This window comes from Chenopodium quinoa, unplaced genomic scaffold (assembly GCF_001683475.1).
Source record: "Chenopodium quinoa cultivar QQ74 unplaced genomic scaffold, ASM168347v1, whole genome shotgun sequence".
NCBI lineage: Eukaryota > Viridiplantae > Streptophyta > Magnoliopsida > Caryophyllales > Amaranthaceae > Chenopodium > Chenopodium quinoa.
In genome coordinates this window covers 613731-634832 of record NW_018742214.1, presented here as the reverse complement: position 1 = coordinate 634832, position 21102 = coordinate 613731, and the positions used below count along the sequence as shown (strand labels likewise).

The window sequence follows — 21102 nt, the reverse complement described above, 5'->3', positions numbered from 1 at the left end:
CCCATGCCTCCTTTCGGAAACATCAATAAACATCCAACGACCACGGGCGCGACTCCGTGACCGTAGTTAGTATGAGATCTCACCTAACTTCTAGTTTAAAAAAAATATTTGAAATAGGAGACTCGTAGATCAGACGGCCTCGATAAAAGTACACGACTAATACCCCGTGTACCCCAACCCCTAACCGTCATTAATCCAGAAGTGCACCAATCCAGAGTTTTATTGCTCATCCATCTTGCACTTTACGTGATTTACAGGTTTAGACTTGGTGATGACTCATATGCAAACAATACAATCAATCCAATATCAATTCAATCAAGTAAAACAACTTTTCAATTTCAATTCTTGATTTATTAGTGACAAGCAACATTTATTATTTATTCCTTTAACTACCTCTGTGTATAAACACCTTGAGTGCATAAGGCACCCCAAAACCTTAACCTCGTCTTATAAGACTTAAATTCTTCCTTTACTCATGAGGCTTGCATAATCATGAATGAGTAATAAATTAATCATTACACCAATCATATACCTTTGCCTCTAAGCGCACCTTGCATAATTAGAGCACAAATAATACTTGCATTATAAAATAGTGCACGTCATAAGAAATTCACAATGTATAACCAAACAATTTAACTCAGTCATCCCTATACATGATACTAAGTTCTCGATCCGTCCTTAAACATGCACCTAAAAGAAAGGTTTCGTAACTTGTACGTACCTTGAGCAAACGAATTGGTATGCCACTTTACTAACTAGAAATCACCTTCAATAAACTCCTCTCCTAAACCAAATAATAACATCTCAATCAATACCAAATCAATCAAATTTACAACAATACTAACTTACTTTAAAACCTTCAAAATCCAAATCAAACAACACTTTAAAACCTTCCCTTTAGTTACAATTAAAGGCTTATATATAGTTCTTTAAATTTTCATCATAAAAACCTTAAAATACACTCTTATACGTGAAATTACAGCAAGTTTAAAGTTTAATAAAAATCTTAGAATTATTTAAAAACCCCTAATAATCTCCCTTTTTAATGGGTGATTAAATCCTCTTTATAAAACATCAAAAGTAATACTTGGAAACTATTTCAACACTTAAAACTTCTATAAAACATATATTTATGCTTAATTAACTTTAAACATAATTAATTTTATTAATCAAACTCAAGGATAATATTTTAAGTATAAAAAAACTTCGTTAACATCAAAAATTGCCCGAAAATCATATTTAGAGGCTGAATTTGGCCACGAGAGGGTGGTCTAAGGTAGTGAGTCTTTCTTAAAACGTTGTTTCCACATGGAAAACACTACTTGTTCATCAAAATTGGATGAGTTCAGAATCTGATCGGGATTAAAACGGGATAAATATTAACGAACGGAAATCTAAAAATTAAAACACGAATTTACATGTTCAAAATAATCTGGAATTAAGTTAAACTAATCAGTAGTTATAATCACCAAAATTTCAAAACATCATTACTATAAAAGCTCTAAATCGATTGTTCATAAAAACCCAAAAATTATGATTTTCAATAATTAAAAACCCTAGGTTATAAAATTTACAAAATCTGAAAATTATGACATCTATAAAATCTGAAATTGTAAAGTTTAATCATCAAAATACAACTTGATACTAATTAAATTACTTTCAAACAATAAAATTAAAACCCATAAATCAATAATTATAATTACACAAATTAATAAAACAAAGGAGAAAGAAAATAAGACTAACCTTTTTGTGTGGAAAACTTTTGGGTATTCATGGGGTATTTATAGGATAGAATGTTGTAGGGTAAATAGAAAGATTGGGCCTTGTAGGGAATATTTCAAGCATTACCCCTAACTTGAACCCCACTGTGATCATACATTAAACTATGGTGGCGTCCAAGGGGAAAAAAGATAGAGCAAAAGAGTCGCCAACAAGTTTTAGGAACTTGTAAACCGTTCACGAGGTGAAGGTTACACCCCTTAACGATCCAAGAGATCGTTAACTCCATAAGGTCTTGAACCAAAATAGGGTTCGGGGATGAAGGTACAAATCCAACCTAAAAGAGATTGAACCTGCCCTAATAATAGGCCTCTACTTTATTCAGATCGTATTCATGTGCGCTTTCTGACTAACATGCAATCAATATGTTTAACCCTAAACCTGTTTATCTATGTTGGTTGAATATAATGCACAAATAAAACTATTATTGGCGATCACCTGAATTATAATCAAATTAAACCTAACAAGATTATTAATTATCTTATATAAGCGTGATTACAATTACTAATTTCCTTTAAACATGGATAAAAGGTGTGATCAAGCAATAACAATAAATAAGCATTAAGCAACATAATAATAATCATAATAATAATTATAACAATAATAATAATCATCATAAACATGTTAAAGCATAATATTAATAGCAAGATCCTAGGCATGATACTAACAAGATTAATAACAAACCCTAGCATGTCACTAAACAATAAAAATCAAAGCTTTAACCCTAACATGATACTAACATGAATATATATTAGGAAGAACATAAAAGGCATCACAGAAATCATTATTAATATTAAAATTACCCTAGACATGATACTAGGAATCATAATAACATCATAAACATGAACTCTATATCATAACATCAATAAAAACCATTAAAGATACTTACTTTGATGCCTCGTATCTCTTTCTAATAACAAAATACACACGTTAGTAATTTCAAGGAAAATAATAATCAAACAATTAAATTAAATAATTGAAAGAGAGATTTGGGACCAAACCCTCATAAATTAAACCTTTCACGTCTAGGGCGAAGGCAAATTCGAATATGGCTAGGTGTATCTAGATCTAATATATGCTGAATTTTGTATGTAAAAGGCTAGTTTAGAAAAGAGAGAGAGAAAGAAAAACTTGATGAGAGTTGGTAGATTGTAGAATTGATGATTGTTGATGAATGAAAACGGAGTTTTTACGACGTTATTTATAAAGAAAATCAGCCAAAAGATAAAATATCAAAACAGAGTCCTGGCGCACATAAAACGATGTTGGACCAACGCTAGCTATTAGCGCCAGACGCCAACATTAGCGCCAGGCGCCAATGCTAGCGCCAGGCGCTACAGCTGGCGTTTGGCGCTGATCTGGAAATTCACGCGTTTTCTTAAAATCAGATAAAAATTGCCGTACAGAAGGATAAAATCGTATTTTTCCTCAAAAATGTTCTTTGATTTTAATTAAAACTCTGAAAAGTCAACAAAAGTCAATTTATCAATGCTAATTGAATTAGGAATGAAAAGAACCTTCTAGAAGAATTTAGAAGACTAAAACCATTTCTAATTGCATTAGGAATGATAAATCTATATTAGGCCCTCCTCTAGATCATTGGGCCGCATATAAGGCTCAAACCGGGCCCAGTTTAGTAAATTGGCCATAACTTCCTCATTATTCATCGGAATTGAGCTTATAATATATCGTTGGAAAGCTCTTGTCAAGCCCTATCCAACTACACTACTATTGGACCTATATCATGGACCAACCAAACTGGATTGGCTGTTTTCTTAAAATAAGTTTTCAAAAACAGAGAGAAGAGAAAAGAAATTAAAATTATCCGCAACACTAAACTTTCCACACTTTCACTTCAATCGATTATGATTCGACGTGAAAGGTACTCATCACCGAGTTTGGTTTTGGGGAGACACAAATGGGTGTCTACAGGCCTCATAAAATTAATGGGCCAAATGAATGAAATGGACTAAGCTTTAGTTGTATTGAAATAAATTATAGAATGAAGGTTCATAAAATAATTTGTACCAAAATAATTTTTGACCCAAATTAATAATTTGAATATTTTGAAATTAAATTACGGAAAAATACAAAACAATATTATAAATAAAATTAAATTTCATTTATAACATATTTAAAAATACGGGGGATTACACTTCTGCCACGGCCCTTTGCTGGTGTCCGTGGTCTTTTCTCACGGCCCTTTGTTGGTGTCCGTGATCTTCTTTTGCCACGACCATTTGCCGGTGTTCGTAATCTTCTTCTGCCAAGCCCTTCGCTGGTATCCGCGGTCTTCTGCAATTTTTTTTTCTTTTTTATGATAAAAAATACGCCAAACGTGGCTTTTCTTCATCTCCATGGAGATGCAATAATGGAGGAAGCATACTCAAAAATTGCAACTATTGCAAAGCGGAAGCAAATTTATGAATCCCACCGGTGGGTTTAATATTCTAACCCACCGGCAATTTCCTATATTCCTAACAGGTTATGGTGTCAATTCAGTTAAACAGTTCGGGTTTGGGTTGGGTTTATCAGTTTCGGGTTATAACGGGTCGGTTTATAACGGGTTGAAATAATAAGCGGGTCAGTTTGGGTCGGTTTTGAAAATTATCAGGTCAGTTCGGTTTGGTTTTTTAATTGTAGTTTCTATTCAGATTGGGTCCTTATCGGGACGGTTTCTTGTCGGTTCGGGTCATAATCAATTTGGGTTGAACTAGGTCGGTTTGAAAACGGGTTTAGCCCGTTTAATGTGGGTTTTGGTTAAAAACAGTTCGGGTCTTAATCAGGATAGGTCGTCATTGGTTCGGGTCATAATCAGTTTTGGTTTAACTGGGTCGGTTCAGAAATGGGTTTCGGTTCAAAACAGATCGGGTGAAATCGGGTCCAATCATTATCGTTTCAGGTTATAATCGGTTTAGATTGAACTTGGTTGGTTTGAAAACGAATTTACCCAATTTGAAGCGGGTTTCTAATCAAATCATATCCGGTTAAAATTGAGTCGGATGATTATCGGGTCGAATTAGTCAGAGTAGGAACGAGTCATGTTATAATCAAGTCAAGTCATAAATAAGTTGGGTTTATCGAGTAGTGGGTTGATACAGATTAGATCATAAACATATTGGGTAACAGGTTGTAAATGACTCACTCATAACGAGTTACGGGTTTTAAACGGTTTGGTCACAACGGGTTACAGGTCGTAAACGGTTTGGTCACAACACTACGTGAAAAAAATGAAATTGGCACCGGTTCAAACCCGACCTAAGGCACCGGTTTGAACCGGTGTCAATGTGGGGGGTGCTAATTACCCCCCTTTTTGCCACCAGTTCAAAACCGGTGCCATAATTGATTTTTGGCACCGGTTAACCGGTGCCATAACTATTTTTTTTTGGAATTAAAATCAATTGGCACCGGTTAACCGGTGCCAATTCATGTATTTTTTTTAGTTTGCTTTCTCCACTTAGACATACAATAAGAGATATATTGATCATTAAATAACGAATATAATCAGAAACATATAACCAAGCTTGAATACGAAACATAATTAGAAATATATTGATGATTAAATTGTTATTTTACAATACAAAAAAATAAAATAAATTACAACATCAAAATCCAAAAAAAAAATTACAACATCGAAGAAAAAAAAAATTACAACATTGAAATGAAATCAAAATTCCAAAATCAACACCTTGATTCTTTACCTGCATCAATTAAAACAACGAAATTAATAAAAACTCACAATAAACTAAAATTACGAAAACTAAACCCAGAAATCACGAAATTAAAAGCAAGAAAATAAACCCAGAAATCCCCCCCCCCCCCAAAAAAAAACCCCAAAAAACTAGAAAACTGAAAAAAAATATTCACGAACTGAAAATAAAAAAAAACCCAGAAACTCAAAATTATAAGAATATTGAAAAAAAAATACAAAATCCCCGAAATTTTTTTTTAAAAAAAAACCAAGAAAACTCAAAATAAAATAAAAAAACCCAAAATACACATGCATATACCCAGAAAAATTGATTAATTAAACCCAGAAAAACGAGAAAAATCGAATTAAAATACAAAGCCGATTAAATTCGGATAATATACCCAGAAAAATTGAGAAAACTCAAATTAAAATCCAATAATCGATTAAATAAACCCAGAAAAATCGATTTAAATCTAAAATCAAACCCAAATTTAAATATAACAAAATCTCCAATAATCGATTAAATAAACCCAACAAAATCGATTTAAACCCCAACCTCGAATGATTATACCGAGAAATTGTTGTTGATGTCGGTGGGCATTGTGGCGGTGGTCGACCTTAATGGTGGTGGTGGCGGCTGCTTTGCGGCAGTGGTGATGTGGTGGTGGTGGGCTTTGTGGCGGTGGTCGAATTTGTGGTGGTGAAGATCGAAGAGAGAGAGGAGATCGAAGAAGCTAGGGAGAGGAGATCGAATAAGGGAGATGAGAGGAGGATCGAATAAGGGAGATGAGAGGAGAGAGAAGGGAGAGAGGAGAGAGAAGGAGAGAGGAGAAAATGGAATATAATAGAAGGAGGCGGAGTGAGAAGTTATTAGGGTTATATGTATGTGACGATCCGGTTTTTTTTTTACATCTTTTGCCATCGGTTCAAAACTGAACCGGTGCCATATGTCTAGCCCGGTTTAAAGCTGCTTCAATCTTAGCCTTTTTGCCACCGGTTTGCCTTGAACCGGTGGCAATATAGGGGTGCCATTTGTTGTTTTTCTACTAGTGCAACGGGTTACGGATTATAACCGGTTCGGTCACAACGGGTTACGGGTTGGAACAATTTAGGTATATCGAATTTTTATCGGGTTTTAACGGTTTTTGGTTTAAAACAGGTCGGGTTACTATCGGGTTTAAACGTAATCGGTTTGGGTTGCTTTCAGTTCGGGTTGTAACGGTTTGGCTTGATAACGGGTCGGGTTAGTAACGGTTTGCACAAATTCGGTTCAGTTCAATTTCGGGTTGGAAAAAATTGGGTCGGGTCAGTTTTCGGTTTCCAAAAAACGGGTTTTAAACAGTTTAGTTCCTTTTCGGATCGGTTTGAAACAGTCGGATTTAACGGTTCGGGTCAGAAACTGACAGCTCTACCAACAATCGATGTAGGGGCGAGCCTTAAGCCACGACTTGCCCTATGCCATGAAAATGCAAGACTTATACATTAAATTGTTGTAATTAATTATTACACAAAATATAGCTAGATGAATTGGTTTCCAGTTTTTTAATACCCATCCAAGTGCTATCAGTAGTGGGTTCAAATTCAACATATAGTAATTTTGTGCTCTCCTTACTTAGAGGTGCACTTAATCAAAAAGGAAAATTAAATCTACCTTGCCTAAAATATGAAACACAAATAATTTTTCTTTCCTTGATTATTAAGGTTTTGATCTCTTCACTTTGTTGTTCTTTTGTCTTTTCAACACACCACTTTAACTATTGATTTTTGTCTTTTCATCATTTAATATTTGTTTTGGGCCTAGTCCATGTCCTAAGCCTAATATACTTGAAATAACGAAAATACCCTTCAATGATCTACTTCATCATCATCACTAAACATCCATTAATCATCACAAAATACGAATTTATCCCTAATCAGTCCAATAAAGTACAAATTTGTCACCTGAAAGAATATTTAATTTATAAATAGCAAGCGATTAATGATGATAACTTTTTCTAACCTTCAATGATCTACTTCATTCTCTCTCTAAAAAGTACATTTCACTGATTTGAGCGTCACAAGGGCGTTCTTGGGTCAACCCTCAGCCAACTTACTCTCTCTTTCTTGCAGGCTTAGCTTTCAAACATCCTTGTTGGAGCTCAAGTACGTTCAGGCATTGAACATCAAACTTAGGACATCTTGATACCCGAAATACTCTTACACACGGAGGAGAATTTTGTTTCAAAAAACAATGATTTTGTGCGATCTTCGATTTAGACCATTGAGAGTATTATTAATGAAATTAGAAAGAAGGAAAGTCAGAGATTTATAGGGCAAAGCTAATCAAGTACCCATTATATACTAATAATCCTTAGACTCGACAATACTAACCAGTTATTCAACGTTACAAAATCACTTATTAAAATAAGTATCTCGACAATAGAATTAGGGATGTCAGTGGGACGGGTCAAGTAGGAGACCCGCCCTATCCAGCCCCAATGGGGCGGGGATGGGTCTTGGTTTGGTGGGTGGGTGGGTGGTGGGGCGGGGATGAGGATAAAAATCATACCCCCCATGGGTGATGGGGCGGGGGTGGATTTTACATTGTACCCGCCCCACTTCGTACCCGTCTTATCCCCATCTCACACCCACATCTATATATTTTATAAAACAAAATTATATACTTTTATACTATTTTATATATAAAAAAAATATGTAAAATAAAATAGTACATATAATAATTTGTAATACACTAATTTTATAACTAAAAAATATGTGTAATATTAATAATAATTTTATTTGTTGTAATTTATACGTAGTATTAAATATGTTGGATTGTGAATTGGGAGGTGGGTCTTAGGTGGGGATTAAGCGGGTCTTAGGTGGGGATTAAGTGGGGATGGATATCTAAGTGGAGGGTGGGACGAGGATGGTTTTGGAATTTTACCCACTGAGACGGGGTTAGGGAAGAAAATTTTAGGTGGGGATGGGAATGGAAACACCAACATCCGCCTCGACCCCCCTTGACATCCCTAAATAGAATTGAAAATGACTCCACTCGAGTCATATAACCCCAAACTCCAATCTATTTCAACAACCTTTACTCATATTGCCTTGGTTCAAAAGACTCGATTGCCACCTCAAATCCGAGTATTGTGATTTTGGAAGTACTCTTTTAAGCAATTTTTGGTACTATTGCAACCTTCTTGAACTCTCTCTCATCTCCTTCCTTTCCCCACCTAGAAACCACTGGAACATACTGCAAAAATCCCAATTTAGCAAATCAATAAATAGAAAGCGCAAACACCCACAATCACATTTTCCCAATCTTTCCTTTATTCAATTCCTACTCAAAGCATCATCACTTTCAATTGTTTCTCTCATTAATCTTCAATTCAGAGCTCTACAATCCAATTTTATACTTCAATCATGGCTACTGCAACGACGTCGTTTCCAGGATCTTATCTTCGTGTTCCACCCAAAAATGGCGTCCGAAATGCGTTGTTTTCTCAGCCTATTCTCTCTCTTCGGCTCAATTCGAAGACACCCATTTCGCTAAAGTCTCTAAATTCACTGAAATTCAGTAGAAATTCCACTAATTTTTTGTTGTTTAAGAATTCTGGGCAATTTAAAAAGAATTCGAAATCTGGATCTTTTGTTGTTCGATGTGATGCTTCAGGTGGTAGCAGGGTAAGGTGTTTTTTCCCCTCCCATTTTGTTATCTTATCTATTCGTTATGGTTCGTTTGGTATCACTGTAGTTTCGAGTTTTCGATTTTATGATTATATTATTAAATGTGATATGGGTTTTTATTTATTTAATGGAATTAATTTTACTTATACTAATCATTCAACTTGAAACAAAAAACAATAACGAAACTCGTTACGTATTATACTCGATTTTAATGTAGTGTAGACTTGTTTGTTTGTTAGAATTGTGCTCATGTTAAATGTTTTTATTTTTTTGTGTAAGAAATGTTAGATTAAACAAGAACAGTATATAGGGTGTATTGGAGTAATATGTTGACTTAATTTAATCATGAGGTTGACTTGTATCAGGGACTTTATTTATGAATGTGGGGTGACTTTTAAAGAGAATTGTGTTGACTTTATTCTATAATTTGCCTTATATTTACATTCCCTTTCCTTACTCTGAGATTTTTGGCACTCTGTTGAAAATTAAGCTTGCATAATTGAGGCGCGAAAGCGATTTGTTGTTTATTTATTTATTTTTCCCTAGGGTGTAGGGAGGGTTTGAAAGAACTAGGATAGTAGTACCTAATGATATCATATAGTACTTGTTTGTAAGAGATGAATTCAAGAGTTTGAAGGGGTTGTGAAGTTGTACCTAGTGTATGCTTGATCACTGCTGTTCAAGAGAAGTTGGATCGCTTATTTGAATGCGATTTTGTGAAATGTGGATACTAGTTATTGGAGGAAAGATAGGGAAAGGAAGCAAGCCAAGGGGCCCTTGAAAAACTCTCATGGAAGAATTTGATCGATGGACAGTATGAATATTGAGGTTCTTACCCCTCTTTTTGACTTCATTCATCAACTGAATGGTGAAGTTGAATTCTCTTCCTTTGTCCGCCTTCCTGTTAAATTTCTCTGTTGATCTAGGTTTTAGTTTTTCTTGCTGCAAATTCCGGATGGATTGCTCCTTGCAATACCTGCATATCCTTCTTAGCTTGCCTATTTAGATTTAAATCAAAACAAGGAATTCTACTTTTAACTCCTTAGATAACTTAGATAACTACATAACAGTTTCCTCTTACCAGTGCTAACATGATAATTTACAACTAGGATACGAACCCTCTTGCCTTCTTGTTGAAAATTCAAAATTTAGCCCGGGTGCAAAACCAAGTATATGAAGGTTTAGAATTTTTCCTCTCTAACTTGTTATAGAGACTAATAACCTATTATACTATATGATACGCATTTGGATCAGATTTAAATTACCATTTACTTCTTACTATATATATCTTTTATTGTGTATTAAAGAAAATTATAAATGTACAAGTACATATTGAGATGAATTTGACAAGATCTTACTTGATAATGTTTTCCCTTATACATTAATATAAATATACAGTCAATATTTATATAGGTCTATATGTTTATCTTTATTGGCTGATTTATAAGGTCTATAGACTTTTAAACCCTTGTTTTTGGCTAGTTTACTCTAGCTGCTAATATTATGTAGAGATTAAGTTCCTAGACAGTATGCAAAATCATTTTAGGATATACTCTTTTGCACCCTCCTAATTATGAGATGTCTTTTATGGAAGACCTTGATATATACATGGTACCCTTATACTTTGAGTTTTGATAAACTTTACAAATTGATCTCTGCTTAAACTTTCCATTGCTTTCTTTCTTCCTTTTTCTCTTCTAGTCTTCCCTCCTAATCAACCATGTTAAATCTTTCTCATACATTTGGAAGCCATCTTTATCCCTGCCTCTATTTAATACTATAACAGGGATTAACTTTTGAAGGGTGATGGTGTGAAGTCCCCGTGAACCTGCATGCCTTTTATTTTATCTATGTGTAAAAGTGTAACTAACCGAGCTCTGAAATGAGTCAATATTGAAAGAGTACCATGTAAAATTAATAATTTTGGTCTACAACATAATTGCCCTTAACCTAGTTTAAGTTGTTAAATTATAAATTTTTTGTCCTCCATTCTTTTTTTTTCCGCACTTTTAGCTCTAGGGTATGCAGTAGCAACGCTAATCTTTCTTGTAGTTCATCTAGCTCTCATCGACTCATTACTTTTCTTTATTGAAGAAGGTTATCTAATTATCAAGTGGACTATTTTGTTTTTGCAGATTACCCAACAAGAATTCACAGAAATGGCATGGCAAGCAGTTGTTTCTTGTCCGGAAGTGGCAAAAGAGAACAAACACCAGATAGTGGAGACGGAGCATTTGTTGAAGGCACTTCTAGAGCAAAAAAATGGACTTGCTCGCCGCATTTTCTCCAAAGCTGGAGTTGACAATACACGTTTGCTTGAAGCAACTGACAAATTTATACAACGACAACCAAAGGTTTGAGGAAGTCCTATTGAAATCATGATACTCCTTTATCATCCATGTTCCTTTATAGTGAATTAATTCTGTGAAAGAGCAAGCCTAGTTTTTGCAATACAATAGTTAGGTGGAATTTAAAATGGTGAACTGCTCTGTTTCTGTATGTTACTAAATTCTATCTTTTTTCCTACTTTTCCCTTCTATGGCTTTTATGGTTGCAATTTGAACCTTGATAAAATAGTGAAAGCCTCTCACCATTAGGTCTCCAATGACTAGTATATGTATATGGTACTGTATGTCTTTATGTGGTAACCATCAGGAAAAAAATATGGGTTTCCTTGTTCTCAAGAGTGGATAAAGGTTTTGCAACCATTTTGTTATGTGGCATTAGTTGTTATTACTTTCTGATAGCAATTTGACTAGATGTGTTTCTTATGGACAAGCTGGTTGATCTCTTTGCCAGGTTTTGGGAGAATCTGCTGGGTCTATGTTGGGACGAGATCTCGAAGCTCTGATTCAAAAAGCCAGGGATTACAAGAAAGAGTATGGAGATTCATTTGTCTCTGTAGAGCATTTGGTTCTTGCTTTTGCACAGGACAAAAGATTTGGGAAACAGTTATTTAGTGATTTTCAGATTTCTGAAAAAACGTTACGATCTTCCATACAAGCTGTAAGGGGGCGGCAGTCGGTCATTGACCAAGGTAATAGTTATGCCTTATGATTTATCAGAACATTTACCTATATAACTTTTAAAATGGCGTGTTTAGGATTTAATATGATAATACTATCTTCACTTAAGTTTGCTGAGGATGGGAGGGATTGGGGGGGAGGGGGGTTATGGTGGAGGAGAGATGCAAGATGAAGAATATGAGTCTGCCATGCAATAGACCCCCATCATCACATACTTCTTATTCTAATTATAATGTCTGATATCGTTTTTCTTTACTTTAAATAATATGACATCAATTAGTAAGGCTACATATTGGAGTAGTAAGAAAACAAGCTGGGTAAGTCATTGATATGTTTCTACAATAGTTGAAACGGGTTTTGTTGAATGGTTGGGAGTAAAAAAAAAATCCGTTATAGAGACTCCTTTCTACTCGTTCTCCCTCCGTTCTCTTAAGTTCGCTCACAAAGCACATTTCTTAAACAATGCACATTTTGTTATATGGGGTAAGTTGAAGAAGCAATTGGTGGGTTTAGGATCATAGGCTAAGGAAATCCAAACAAAATGTGCGTTGTTATTTTGTTGTGCCAAGACCAGTCCTTTTTCTTTTGCTACTTTTGATTGAAAATGACATGTGTCTTGGAAGAAACTACTTGTTAGAGTTACCTTTTGTGGTCAACAAAGAGAATCCCTGCCCCCCCCCCCCCCCCCCTCACCCCCAAGATCCATAGACCCATACCTTATATCTCTTTATTTGCTTAGCTTGATAAATATTTGGTACTCCCTCATCTCTTATTGTTAGTCCTTAATTCACTTTTTTCATAGTTTCCAATGCACACATGTAAGCTAAATATTTTCGACTATGTTATATAGATTAAGTTGGCATTGTGATACTCCACATGGGATATAAACCAAACAAGATCCCTGTAATGGACTACTACTACTTCGACAGCAAGGGAACTGAGGTTACTAGGAAAGCTCGAATGATTAGTTGGTTGATTGAAAGAAATAACGATAACAATAGCTTGAGGCTATTAATCTCTCTAAGCAGCTTGAGGCTACTACTCTCCTTACAAGTTACTCAATTTCTGGATACCTCTCATAAGTTCTACTACAATTCTTATAGAATTACACTTAGGGATTACATGTGAATAATAACTAAAATGGCAAAACAAACTTAGACATAAAAGAACTTTGCTGCTTGCTTTCCTTAATTACTTCTTAATGAGATTTGTCCTCTTGTATTTTGTTGTTGTTGATGCTGACTTCCTTGACTTCCTGACCATTGACTCATGGGTTGGGGTTGTTCCTTTTGGATTTTCGAGAATACACCTTCATGGGTCGGGTTTCACCCTGATCCATCACAATCCCAAATGAATATGTTTTATCTTGTACATTCATTGAGAGAAGACTTAGGGAAACATGGTTAAAGGAGCTAAATACTTTAGCTAAGTAACTAAGTTAGTCTGTGAATGAGCAGATCTGTAGGATGTTTGAAGATTTCATTAGGATTTTTTAATGGAATTTTATGTTATAATCCTTTTGCTCTGAATTATATACAAATATCTGGTTTTGATTTGAGTTATTAGCTCTACCAACTTTTCGATTCTTAATTAATTATGCTTACCAGGCTTAGGAGTAATTTCTTTTAAAAAAAAGAAATACAGTAGTTACATTTTTGAATTTTGACATAGTTGATCTTGCTTCTTGTTCTTGAATTCTTTTGTAGAAAATATGAAAATTTATCTTTGCATTTCTGCAGACCCCGAAGGAAAATATGAAGCTCTGGAGAAGTATGGAAAAGATTTGACTACTATGGCAAGGGAAGGTAAACTTGATCCTGTAATCGGAAGAGATGATGAGATACGGAGATGCATCCAGATTCTATCTAGGAGAACAAAAAATAATCCAGTTCTTATTGGTGAACCTGGTGTTGGTAAAACCGCGATTGCTGAAGGGTAAGTGATTTGTACTGTTTTTTATTGTGCAAGGGTTTTGGAGTCCGTTTGTGTATCCCTTTCTTTTTATTGCCTCATTCTCTAATTTGTATAATTTTCAAATGTTCCTATAAAAAATGCTTGACTGGTTGACAGATTGCATTTCCCAGAAAATTCTCTTTCCCTTGTAGACCTACTTTTTCCTAAGTGCCTTACATAGGGAGTTAGTGGGCATTAACTTCTTTATTTTTGGGGTGGCGGTGATTTAGAATTAAGGGAGGTCCCTCTGTAAGTTGACTTTTGTGAATTCATGTGTTAAAGCAGTATGATACATCATTTCATTTTTGTGGGATAGACATGCATTTTACCACCTCTGTTTCTTACGGGTTTTAACACTTATTGTTTTTGTGCATTTTCACTCAATTCCATTTTTGGCAAATACCTTTTATGATCTTGCCTCACAATATATACACCTTTCTCTGGTATCTTATCCACCTTTTTTTTTACACCCACCAGCCCCGTTCTTGACATTTTATGGTCCCTAGGCAAAGTAAAAAATAAGGGCCCTTATAAGAAAAATTATTGGTAGTTTAGTACTCATATTATACTCCCCTCTATTTTTTAAGATTTTTTAACAAGTGCTCCATTTCTGTTGGGCACATGATGCAAATGTTTGACTAATTATATCTTTAATTATCAATAAGGGTAAATTATAAGTATTGTTAATTACGGAGTACGGAGTAACAATCTATTCATTGGGACAATTCAAACAAATACACACAAGACTAATTTTTTTTTTTTGTATAAATCACTAACATTAGTCAAATAAGAGTAAATGAGTAGTGCAAAAAAAGCTAATGGAGCACTTATTGTAAATAAGAAAGAGTAATATTCAAACATGTAATTATACATTATAAATACTAGTAGGTACTAGTTAGTTTATCAATTATATCTTTAATTATCAATACGGGTAAATTATAAGTATTGTTAATTATGGAGTACGGAGTAACAATCTATTCATTGGGACGATTCAAACAAGTACACACTAGACTATAATTTTTTATGTATAAATCACAAACATTAGTCAAATTAGAGTAAATGAGTAGTGCAAAAAGTGCTAATGGAGCACTTATTAAAAAATAGAAAAAGTAATATTCAAACATGTAATTATATTATATATTATAAATACTAGTAGGTACTAGTTAGTTTGGTGTTGGAAAAAAATAAATAAAGAAATGTTAGTATAATTACTACATGTACTTTGTAGCTATAATATCAACTGATTTTACTTTTTTTGGTGGAAAAATGCAAATAAAAAAAGAGTTCTTAATAATAGGACTAGAATAAAATAAGTCAGTATCATTTACAAAAAAAAAGGTACAACAAAATATAAAAAAGGGTTGTATGAAGGGTCAATCCTTGCACCTTCATACAAATAAACACTTTTGCACGCTTCAACCAACTGGGCTAAATTAATTATTATTCATTATTAATGTTTATGTTTTCAGATAAAAGAAAGAATAAGGTGAGAGTTATGGGCCCCTACGAGCCTTGGGCCCTAGGTCGTCGCACCTCTCGCCTATGCCCAGGGCCGGGGCTGACACCCACTCGCCTTTTTGCTCTTGCTTTCCTACTTTATTTACCATTTTCTTACACCTTCCCACCTTTTACACTCTATTCCCTATTTCAGCCACCCTTTACTTACATTCACTCACCATATCAGCACTATCTCCAATTGCTTCAATTTGTGTGCATTCAGTAAATGCTAAAAACTTTTGGAAACAAGTAGTGTTATTCACTGTTATCTTTGTCCATTAGATCTTGTTTTACTTAATGTTGTTTTTTTCCATATTATATACAGGCTTGCTCAAAGAATAGTCGAGGGGGATGTTCCTCAAGCTTTGATGAACCGTAAGGTAAACCTTTTTTTTTCCATGTTCTTCCTTTTTCATCCTCTTCTGTTCTGCTTTCCGTGCTTTCACTATGGCCCTGCCCCATCATACCTTTGAGCATTCAAGCGTAAGGCACAAGGATATCTAATTCTAGAGTTCAATATGTGGTGATAAATGCTGTATAATTTATGAATTGAAATTTTGTTATAGTTAATTTCCCTTGACATGGGAGCTCTCATTGCTGGAGCTAAATATCGTGGAGAGTTTGAAGATCGGCTGAAGGCTGTATTGAAGGAGGTGACAGACGCTGAGGGTCAAACTATTCTTTTCATAGATGAGATTCATACAGTAGTTGGAGCAGGTGAGTTGTTTATGTTTTTTGCTTTTTTATCATTATATCCTGGAAAGCAATTTGCTTGTGCATGTTTATCCTTGGTGTAAAAACTTCAAATGTGTTATCTATGTTATGCATATAATGGATGGTATGTCATAAGATTTCTATGCTAAGTGTTTTATATGTTGTGCAGTTGTCAAAAAATTGCCGCTTATTGGTCTACCAAAAAGGCTATTTTCTTGGAACAATAACTTTTTTTTTTCTTTCGTTTATACATCAATTTTGTATTTTTTTTTAATGTATGAAGAATTGAAACAAATTTTAACTTAAAATTTGGTATATTTTTTCTACAGGTGCCACAAATGGTGCTATGGATGCTGGCAATCTTTTAAAGCCTATGCTTGGTCGTGGAGAGTTGCGATGCATTGGTGCTACAACACTTGATGAATATCGTAAATACATTGAAAAAGATCCAGCATTGGAGCGGCGTTTTCAACAGGTTTATGTTGACCAACCAAGTGTTGAAGATACTATCTCCATACTTCGTGGGCTGCGTGAGAGATACGAGTTGCATCACGGAGTTAGGATTTCTGATGGTGCTCTTGTGGAGGCTGCTATGCTTTCAGATCGCTACATTAGCGGACGGTTCTTACCTGACAAAGGTAACTTATATGATTGTATCTTATTGCATTATTAATGAGATCACAATGTTTAGTATATAGGCCCTAGAAGTAGTTTTTAGCTACATATTGAACAGAGTCCTTTGATCTATCGAATGACTGAAGTCTTTCCATCATTGAAGTTTTTATGTGCTTATGAGGGAAGTTAATTACTCATGCTACCAGCGTTCTTGTTATTTTGTGCTCCATAGTCAACTCTATGAGGAGATATTTTTGGTATTAACCTAGCTCATGTGCTACTCGGCTGCCTGGGTACTTTTGTCTTATCAATTACTAAAACTTTAGGCTGAGAAGTATTTCGAGGTTTTTGGCTTAATGTTTTCATGGTTGCATTATTCATGAGATTGACAGAATGAAGCCTACTAAAGAAGCAAGCATTTTGTAATGGACTAATGGTTTGGATTTATTATCCTAAAGCTCTTTACATTGTACAGGTTTTCTAGATTACACTATTCACACATATGAGATTGGTAGAACGACCCTATAGATGGCGAAGGGGCGGTATAACTGTACAAGTTACAAAATTCTTCACATGTATTTGGACTTGCTTAATCAATTAACAAACTGCAAAAAAGCTCACGACTGCATTTGTTTTAATTTAAAATCCGTAAATTTCGAAAGTCCAAAGTCTTTTGAATTTAAAGCCAGCAATTGGATCTACACCTGTTTGATTGTCAGAAAAATAACACACTTGGTGTTCATCTTAGGGAAGTTTATGTCTGTGTTATAGTCATTAGTAATAGTGAAACCAAGAGGACTAAGAATTATAGTGGTAAAGCATGTGACATTTGATCTTGCCCTGGAGTAGTTTGTACGTGTCATGCTACTTGGTGCTTCTTGAAATAGGAGAACATGTCATCAATGAGAAGTGGAATTTCACAGTGGGATTTCAAACTAAAATGAATATGTTCATATCTTTACTATATATTGAGGATTTGCAGCAATTTATAACTTTTACAGTTGTCCATACACTGAAAGAATGAGTTTTGATGTGTCAGACTGTTCATACTGTGTGATGTTTTTACTGCAGCTATTGACTTGGTAGATGAAGCAGCTGCTAAACTAAAGATGGAGATCACATCAAAACCTACTGCCCTGGATGAGATCAATCGTTCTGTATTGAAGTTTGAGATGGAAAGACTCTCACTTACAAATGATACTGACAAAGCATCAAAGGAGAGGCTTAATCGACTTGATGCAGAACTTTCCCTGTTAAAGGAAAAGCAGGCTGAGTTGACTGAGCAATGGGAGCATGAAAAATCTGTAATGACACGAATACAGTCTATCAAAGAGGAGGTATATTTTTTTTCGGCTTAGTTAAGATTTTCATGAATTTGATCTTTTGTTTTTTCTTTGTGGCTGCTAGGATGACAAATAGTTGTGAACTTGTGATATTCCTTATGATTTTATAATCTTGCTAGTATAGTAAACATTGCAACCAATAGGCTTAGAGCTTAGACTAAAAAAACTAACTCAACTTTGTTTATTCAGATTGACAGGGTGAATATTGAGATCCAACAGGCAGAGCGAGAATACGATCTTAATCGTGCTGCTGAACTGAAGTATGGCAGCCTCAACTCTCTACAACGCCAATTGGAAAGTGCTGAAAAAGAATTGGATGAGTACATGAAATCTGGAAAGTCAATGTTACGTGAAGAAGTAACTGGGACCGATATTGCTGAAATAGTCAGCAAGTGGACTGGAATTCCTTTATCAAAGCTGCAACAGTCAGAGAGGGAGAAGTTATTGCATTTGGAAGAAGAGCTACACAAACGTGTTGTGGGCCAAGATCCTGCAGTGACAGCTGTTGCCGAGGCTATTCAGCGGTCTAGAGCTGGGCTTTCAGATCCACACCGTCCCATTGCTAGTTTCATGTTCATGGGTCCCACAGGTGTGGGAAAAACAGAGTTAGCAAAGGCCCTTGCCTCTTACCTGTTCAACACTGAAGATGCCCTTGTCCGAATTGATATGAGTGAATATATGGAGAAATTCGCCGTCTCAAGACTGATAGGTGCTCCGCCTGGTTATGTGGGCTATGAGGAGGGAGGTCAACTAACAGAGATAGTTAGAAGGAGGCCTTATGCCGTGATCCTATTTGATGAAATAGAAAAAGCTCACGCTGATGTTTTCAATGTTTTCCTTCAAATTCTAGACGATGGTAGGGTGACAGACTCTCAAGGACGAACAGTGAGCTTCACCAATACTGTCATCATTATGACTTCAAATGTCGGATCACAGTACATCCTTAATGCAGCTGATGATGAGACAACATCAAAGGAGGTAACATATGAAAAAATAAAGCAGAGAGTAATGGATGCGGCCAGATCAATCTTCCGACCTGAGTTCATGAATAGAGTAGACGAATACATAGTCTTCCAGCCTCTTGATCGTGATCAGATTAACAGCATTGTTCAATTACAGGTTTGTCTCTTATTCCTAATGCCTTCCACGTATGTAACAGACTTAAATGTGTTCTTATTCTCTTCTTCTGTCTCTTTGTTTACTAATAATTTATTTGTAACGTCTTCCAGCTGCAAAGAGTACAGTCAAGAATTGCAGATCGTAAGATGTCTATTCAAGTGACCGATGCTGCAGTTCAGCTTCTTGGCAACCTTGGATATGATCCCAACTACGGTGCTAGGCCAGTCAAGCGTGTCATACAACAATATGTTGAGAACGAAATTGCTAAAGGCATATTAAGAGGGGAATTCAAGGAAGAGGATTGCATTCTTGTTGATACAGAGGTCACGGCATATTCAAATGGCCAGCTCCCTCAGCAGAAGCTATTGTTCCGCAAATTGGAGCCTGACTCAGGGTCTTCCTCTGAAGAAGCCAAGCAAGCTGTTTCTCCTTTGTAGATTCGAAGATATAACTGTGATCTAAATTTCTGATGATTGTTTTCACATTGCACATAGATTTATAATGGCAGTAAAGCGTCTTTTCCACATAAGATTTTGTACAAGATATACAGTATATAAGTCTTAATCATATAGAATCCATTGTGCTGAATCCAGTAAAGATCCTTCATATCTCATGGTAATCTCTCCCCCACCCCTATACTTTCCAAGGTCTTCTCTTTCCCCAAAGGCCCCATACTCGAGATTTTGAGCCCTGATATAAAATTCAGTATTATTAACTCATAATCTTTGATTGGATCTGATAAGTGGATGAATATAGGGGTTCATTTTTTTTAGTAATAAGTCGGACCAGTGTCTGAACCAGCGCGAAAAATCAGTGAGGTGGCAAGGTTGTGGTGAAGTAGTACGGGTATGTCTGTTCATACACACTAAATGTTGGCGTGAATGTAGGAGTGAAAAGCAAGGGAATAAACGTACCTTGATTATGAATATCAACACTTTGCACTTTCAAAGTTCAATCACAAATTATAATACACCTTGTAATTAACATAACCATAAGGTTATCACATCATCTTTAGACATAAACCCAAATCTAATGTACATGGACTATAAAACTCTTTTTAAAAATAATACTTTAATATAAAACTATAACTTTGAAATACGAGTACGTATTTATATTTTAGAAAACTTACCATGAAGAAAAAAAGGAATAGGATTAAAGAGAATTGAATTTGCGTTGGAAAGAATAGGTAGAACTTGCAGAGGCTATAAGTCATTCAATATAACTTTGAATTGAGTGATTCTTGAGCTTAACCTCAAGGATTTTTCGAGAGGAACAATTTTCTATGAAACATCAAAACCCCAATAACTGACCAAAAGTGCCCGAAAAGTAGGAAAATGTTGAGGGAAAAGAAGAGTAAGAGAGAAGAAGATAATTGAGTTTTTTTTTTTTTTTTTTTCAATTTTTTTTTGAGGAAAAAAGAGAATTGAGTTTTGGTGTGAAGAATATGAGAGGTATGAGGGGGTATTTATAGGCTCGTGAACGAAAGAATTAATGTAAGATCTTACAAGAAGAATTATGGTAAATTTAGTTTAAGAATTTACTTGGAAAAGAGAGTTTAAATTAAGGAAGTTTAGTAATGAAGGAAGGTTTATTTTAGAGTGATTAAAAAATAAAGAACTAATGTAAGTGTTTAATCATGAAATAAATGAAGGCAAGTGAGCTTGCTTGGAGAATAATTAAGAAAATAGATTAT

At 35.0% G+C, this 21102-nt stretch overlaps 1 protein-coding gene across 1 annotated transcript; it reads left to right on the top strand.

The window, feature by feature from the left end:
• Nucleotides 1-8558: 8558 nt before the first annotated feature.
• Nucleotides 8559-20022, top strand: LOC110734266 (chaperone protein ClpB3, chloroplastic-like). The gene is made up of 10 exons (XM_021914349.1): nt 8559-9139; nt 11278-11496; nt 11942-12179; nt 13908-14103; nt 15944-15998; nt 16185-16335; nt 16662-16970; nt 18019-18284; nt 18480-19409; nt 19520-20022. Exons 1-10 carry the CDS (start codon nt 8879-8881, stop codon nt 19844-19846), a joined length of 2952 nt encoding a protein of 983 aa, XP_021770041.1. The 5' UTR covers nt 8559-8878; the 3' UTR covers nt 19847-20022.
• Nucleotides 20023-21102: the final 1080 nt, after the last annotated feature.